The sequence below is a fragment of the Carassius carassius genome, chromosome 25 (genome assembly GCF_963082965.1).
Source record: "Carassius carassius chromosome 25, fCarCar2.1, whole genome shotgun sequence".
In the NCBI taxonomy this organism is placed as follows: Eukaryota; Metazoa; Chordata; class Actinopteri; order Cypriniformes; family Cyprinidae; genus Carassius; species Carassius carassius.
In genome coordinates this window covers 22,143,250-22,150,258 of record NC_081779.1, presented here as the reverse complement: position 1 = coordinate 22,150,258, position 7,009 = coordinate 22,143,250, and the positions used below count along the sequence as shown (strand labels likewise).

The 7,009-nt window shown below is 37.9% G+C and overlaps 1 protein-coding gene across 1 annotated transcript; it reads right to left on the bottom strand.

Annotated features, from left to right (window-relative positions):
* Positions 1-1,690: 1,690 nt before the first annotated feature.
* Positions 1,691-4,729, bottom strand: LOC132104752 (iroquois-class homeodomain protein irx-1-like). The gene is made up of 4 exons (XM_059510303.1): positions 4,329-4,729; positions 2,690-3,665; positions 2,449-2,521; positions 1,691-2,016 (listed from the first exon to the last, which is right to left on the bottom strand). The coding sequence occupies exons 1-4, from the start codon at positions 4,572-4,574 to the stop codon at positions 1,971-1,973; spliced, it is 1,341 nt and encodes a 446-aa protein (XP_059366286.1). The 5' UTR covers positions 4,575-4,729; the 3' UTR covers positions 1,691-1,970.
* Between the last annotated feature and the right edge of the window lie 2,280 nt (positions 4,730-7,009).

Sequence of the window (7,009 nt, the reverse complement as noted above, 5' to 3'; positions counted from 1 at the left end):
TTGATTAGGACATTCATAAATCAGTCTGTTTGTCACACAGTAAGAATGTGACCCGATCCAGATGTGCCTCTGTCACTAACTTTCTTTGCCCCCCCCCCCCCCCCCCCTCTAAAACACTTACTTTACTGCAGCATCTGTGACAGAGAAAACAGAATATAAACACACTTCCAAACACTGAAAATTAATTCACATCTTCACATAAACCCTTTTTGTCCCGGGCGGTGTTTATTTTCTCTGAAGGTTTGTGGAGGTCGTCACTTCAGGGGTCCCGCGAGAGGACCCTGGTTTTCACGCTTGTGTATGTAACAATTTGGAATAAGTTAGATGAATAACATAAACAAACATAAAGCTAAAAAGCTTAACAGAACATTATTGTAGTCTATAGTAAAATATGTGTGTATTTTAGTTCATGTATTAAATTGCTACCCTTGTGTTAAATCATATCTCTGCACGTTATCAGTTACAATTCTGCAATGTGTTGCTTAAATAATTTTTGGTTTTAAAATAATAAAGCAAATCATATAAAACAAGCTTTTTAGTGAATGGCCCCTTTATCTTGATGTTGACACATCACAGAGATCCAGTAGTTCAGGTGTGAACTCGAGCTGTTCTTAGCAGGCCTTTATATTTTTACTTATCACTGACATAACCTCCATGCGCACCCCACTCTCCTCCGAGTATAACACACATGCTGTGCACTGGCATTTGAACAGCTGCGATCCATATTCCTATGACTCCATATTTCAGTCAGCTGTCGAGGTTGTGTAAGGAGAGCTTTCGCCTTCTGTTGAAACCTCGCTATGAACTCTCATAAACAGTTTAATCGTGCATAACTAGTCATTTGTTTGAATTGCACCAAACTGTTTTCACTTCAATTTTGTTTTTGCGTTTTGATTAAAAAAAATAATAATAATTATTATATAAAAAAACATCTCAAAAATGTTTCAGCTCAGAAGTATGCATCATATTTTTAAATGCATCACTTTGAATGAAACTGGCATTTTTAAAGAGGTTTCTACGTTTGTCATAGGCCTATTTTTGTGATTTTATTTATTTATTTTTTATTTTTTGGTTAGCCTAGGTAACAAGAACAACAACTAATGTTGCAATACCATTGAATGAATGCATTCTATTTTTTTATCATCTTTTTTATATAAACAGCGCTTATTAATGTAGCCTTTCGATTCTTTTGAAATTTGAATAATTTTGCATTCTAACATAAATACGAAAAACCTGCCAATAGATGTCGCCGTTGCCTAGTTGCGGTTATTTCCGGGCGGTAACTTGAAATGTTTCTACACACTGACAACTTTATTCACTATTAATTAACTATTTTGGCTTACGAAAACCTTTGGTATACTTTTGCAATATAGAGTTGGTATAATACCCCCGGTATTAGAAGAATTAACTGGTGTTGATACATAATAATAATAAAAACAAAATAAAAATCAACGATTTAATACAATATAGCTAATTTAGATCATGTTGACGTGTTCATATTTCGTATCATAACAGTTATATAGATACTGTTATTTTTCCACTTATTAATATTATTTCACAATTTTTTACATATAATTTGCTTGCACAGTTAAAGTAGCAAGACGATAGCCTCAGTGTTTTCATTCAGTCATGACAATTGAATAAACATCTCACAATTATTTAAGTTAATGGATTTCAGTAACACAATTCATCTCATTTTGTTTATTACACAAAAATATATATAATTTTCACAATTTCTGACAAATAACTCTTATTAACTCTTTAAAAGAAATGCTGGCGAGCTACACGGAAAACTCAAACACGCTGAAAAAATAGTTAAACGAAAATACAAAGGAAAATATATTGCAGGATGGGTGCGTGTTAAGAAATACAAAAATTATTTTGGTCTGTCTGATGGCGTATATGTTGTTATTGTATTGTCACATTTTAGTTTCGTTAAATAATTTAGAGGTTCCCGATAAGTTCTGTGTTCATGAAATGGTCTTCAGAGCGCGCTGTGATGTTTCATGATGAGACCTGTGTGAGTAGAAAAATGGGAAAATTAGTTAAAATGTATTTCAACAAATGAAACGCAACTCAACAGTGATCTCGATGCAAATGACTTATTTTCTCCGGGTTGTAGGCTAGTTAACTTTAAATAAGCAATCAACAAGCCTCAAGTCAGTAATTAAGATAATTAAGGAAAATGTGTTAATCAAAGTTTTTATTGCTATTTAAATTTTGAATGCATTTAATAATGATGAACTAATGATGGCTATCTGATAGTGCTCATTAGCCATGACAAAATCTTAAGGAAAGTTGTTATAAAATGTCTCTGACTGTTGTTTTGACTTGTGTGTGAAGTGAAACTGTGTTTTTCTATTTATTAAAGATAATACAAGTTTGATGCAATTAAACCGTTTAAAAAAAATAAAATAAAAATAAAAAACCTGTTCGTGTATAATTTACCTGTCATGGATGACCGGAAACGGTGGTCTGGACGCAAGTGTTGGAGATTCAGTTCTCTGAAGGTTCTCTTGATCTACATAAAAATCAGAAGGAAAATAAATGAAAACGTTTTTTATTTTTTTTTTAACAAACTAACATTTAACCAAATAGTTGAGACTAAAAACGTTGTTGAATCATGTGACTTAAATATCATTCACAATCTTGTAAAGCAGGCTACTTTGTATACAGAACAGCTACTGACCATTATGTTTAGGACTGAAACTGTCGGATGAGTTGTCGCTGTCTAGACAAGGAGACCCAGAGGCAGATGAGGGCTTATTTTCGGGGTTCGTAACGGGGCTGTGATTTGGAATGTTAGTGTTTTGACTCAAAAGTGAGCGCACACCCATCAGAGAATTTGCACTGAGGAAAGCGGCGCTCGCCCAGTTGTGTAGTTTCCCAATCTGGCACGTATAAATCCCGTTAGTGGAGAGGAAAGCCGGGTGGGTCGAGGGTGAGGCCCTGAGGCCCGCGGGCGTCGAGGACACACCGCACTTCTGCGTGTTATCGGGACTTGTCGCCGTCTCCGCCAAGGACCAGATTTTTGGTTTGCTGTTCCCAGGCCTCTGACACACCGGCCCACCAAGAGACACCTCACCAACGCTTTTGACAACACTCTGCTCTTTATTACTACTCGACATAGGGCTGTCCCTGTTTTTAAGTGCTGATGGTGAGGATAAAATCCGCGGTGTTTCTACGTGTTCTCTCTCGCTCTGATTATCCGAGCTTTCCTTGTTCTGGTCTCCTCTGGGCTCCTCGGGCTTGTCCATATCGATGGTCTCTAGATCAATTTCTTCCTCGTCGTCATTTTTGTCCGCGTCGTCGTCATTGTCGCTGTCGAAAATGCGCCCGTCTCTGTCCTCGGCGCTGCGACCCCAGGTCACTTTATTCTCCTTCTTGAGTCTCCTGCGCGCGTTGGCGAACCAGGTGGACACCTGCGTGAGGGTCATCTTAGTGATGATGGCCAGCATGATCTTCTCGCCCTTGGTGGGATACGGGTTCTTTTTATGCTCCTGTAGCCACGCTTTCAGTGTGCTGGTGGTCTCTCTGGTAGCGCTCTTGGCCCGGGACGGGTCACCGTACTGGTACTGGCTGTACGGGTAGAAGCCGGGCGCAGCGTGGACTGCAAATCCTGGTGGGTGAGCTCCGGGGTTATCCTTCAACTCATACTGCGACCCCTGGGGATTGGAAAAGTGTAAAACAAGTGTAAGTATATATTATGAGTAAAAGTGTTTAATCTCTCAGAAATAGGCCTATTTAATAGAAAGATTAGTGAGGCGTAGAACCTCTACAACAAGGAACTGTTGCAAACAAACATTTTAGCTGCAGTTAACTTTAAAACAACAAATTAACGGCAATGACAAATCATTAGCCTGCATGTAGCTAGTAATTATTTAACGATTTTTACTAAATGGAACTGTTTGCAAAAGGGTCATAAATTAGTTCAAATAAAAAAACAAAATTAATCATAAAAAGAAATGCAATAAGCATGACTCGTGGTTTCTTTTTTGTTGTTGTTGTTGAAGTTTTGTATTAGTTTGTGTGAAAAAAGACAAATTAAAATTCGTTGTTTTTAACTAGACATTTATTGATATTTTATATAGATATGTATATTTTAAATATAGTACATTACCTAATTCTATCATGCATTTGATAAAGTTAAGTTTGATCGTTTCAAAACATTGCCATTTATGATTTAACCATGAAATTAATGCTTCATTCATGAATATATATATATATATATATATATATATATATATATATATATATATATATATATATATATATATATATATTTATCCGTGGAAAAGAACTGTAGAAAAAAGGACAAGATATCTTACCATCTGAGAGAGCAGGGCCAGCTCGGCGCTGTTGTAAGGTAAGAAGGCGCTGTAGTTTTGCACGGTCCACGGATTCGCGTACATGCCGAGCATCGGAGTGATCGCCGCCGCTGCAGTCGCGGGATTTGCGCTGTTCTCCGAGCTTCCCTCGCGTGGAGAGGACGGCATCACAGCCGAGCGCTCCGCTTCGTACAACTCATGGGAGGCGTTTAGGAACTGTGGGTAACCCAGCTGGGGGAACGACATGTCCAACTCCCGAGGAACTCTGCTGGAGATTTACAAGAGAGAAGGGCAATCCACTTTAAATCACAGCGATAACTCTCGCTTGGTGCAGAAGCGCGATCTCGTCAGGAGGAACGACTAGTGATGCGTCGACCCTCTGGACCTCTCACAATTTGAAGTTGACGGCTTGATTGGCATGTTACTTAAGCGCGAGGCCCCTCCTATCCGAGGCCACGCGATAACTAGACTGCAGTGTGTATTATTGTGGCAGTGTAAACGAAACTTTAGCCTTGTTCGCTCTGGAGAATACGACAACAAATATCGAAATCTTTAAACAATATGAAAATATTAAAACAATATTAAAAAGCTATGTTGCTTAACATATCGTTTCCTTAACAGATATTTAAATGTATTGATTTATAAAAAGATTAAAACTATGCTGTGAAACTGTTAATTAAACTAGAAAAAAAATGCAAACGAGCTACAGTTAAATATAAAACAGTTGATCTGTCAATGTTTTACTATGGTAAAAACATTTAAAAAGACAATACATGCATTTTTACTGTAAAATTATATATATATATACATATAATAGAAGTATACTTTTACAGTAAAATACTGTTGAAATTGTTTTTATTAAAACATATGCTTTAGTTTACAGTATAAATTATTCCCAGAATTACAGTTAATAGAAATAATTTGTTTAATGAATTTTATGAAGCCTTGAAGCCCAAAACAGATTTCAGTATCTTATATAATTTAGTATATTGACATTTAAATTTACTGTCACCAAAATTCAGACATGTAATGCTTGTTACATCCCCAAATTACCGTGAAATTAACACAGATATTTAGAAATGTAACACATTCTCCATGTTCATTATTTTCTCCAGTAGCCTATTAGAATCGGACTAAGCGAATTTAGTAAAGCAAAATGATTTTTTTTTTTTAAATAACTAAATGTGTTCACTAAACCAGCTCTGTCTATCCATGATTAAATGCATTTGGTCATTCTCCAGACAATATTTAATGTTTTATCAAGCATTTTCCACTCGCGCATCTCAAGGGTTTGCAGAAGCAGCTTCAGCTTCTGGTAGCGTGGACTGGTGAAGAATGTAATAAAGGGGCGAAATAGTGATTTGATGGAGCGGAGAGAATCATCATCATCGCTCCCCTCCCTCTCAAAGCGCGCGCACACACAAGCGTTCACGCGGCGTGCCAGAGAGCCTCTCAGTAATGTCCAACAGGGAAACAAACGATCCCGTTTATGGTAATTTGTACATTAGCATCACACAGGTTGTCCCGTGATAAGGTGACAGGTTAATGAAATGCTCCATTCAGAGGAGCCATTTGATCCCTCTGAGAGGTTGTGATAAGGAGCCAACCAGAGAAGCCTGCAATTAAAATCACAGCCTATCTCTCCATCCCAGTATATTTTCTCTCTCCTCCTCTCATCCACTGCTGCTGGTAATGAGGGCTAACACCCCTGTCTGCGCTAATCCTCCCCCTGGGTGCACCTTGCTATCAGATGTTAGCTTTGTAATTATTTATCCAAAAAAGTCATAATTTCATGCTCGAGTAGCAAATGGGTTTGGCGAGCTGGTTAGTCAATTCTCTTCATGTCCTGCGAAGCGGAGAGTGGGATTTAATGATTTAATTACAGCTACTAGTCCTCCATTTAGCAGTGAGGAATTTTACGTTTTTAAAATGACAATAGAATCACCCGCCAGTGACGTTCTCAGGTAAACACATTTACACTAATATTTAGATTATCAATAAGGGCAGACTTCTATAATCAACATTTATTTTCACCAGACAGTTCACGACATGGAAAGATGTGGTACACTTTACTCAACCGTGAAACACACACACACACACACACATTAAAACGGCCATATGGCTGTTATCGTTGTTAAAAGTTGCCAAATGAAAATAATTCTAGTAGTGGTTATCATATAAATGTGACTGCTTTCAAAGCTTTCAAATTCAATTTGCAGAAGTGAGAACTCTGTGAGAGCCTGGGAATGGTTGGTTCATTGATTTATTTTTAATTTTGTCACCTCTGTTCTTTATATTTCCACGTGCTACCTGGCAGAACCGTTGCTAAAGGGTGAAAGGTGGTGACAATTATATAGGGGCCCATGGGTGTGGATGGCTCCCCGGTGATTTCAACCGACTGCCTGTGGTCAGCATGAAATACACTCAGTTAATGGACAGCTGATGGGCCTCTGCTCTGCGTCATCACAAATGTTTATCATTTTTACGTGTTTTTAAACCTCTACAGTTAAAACGTTCATGAGATTTTAATGCATTCAAGCACAAGTAGATGCTAAATAACTCGTGCGCTGTGATAATCGTGCGCTGTGTTTGGTGCACACTCAGAGAGCCGCTTCTCAGATGCGCGACAAACCAATTGAGTTCTCTTTTGCATCTTCTTGCACTAGAACGAACAAATAGAC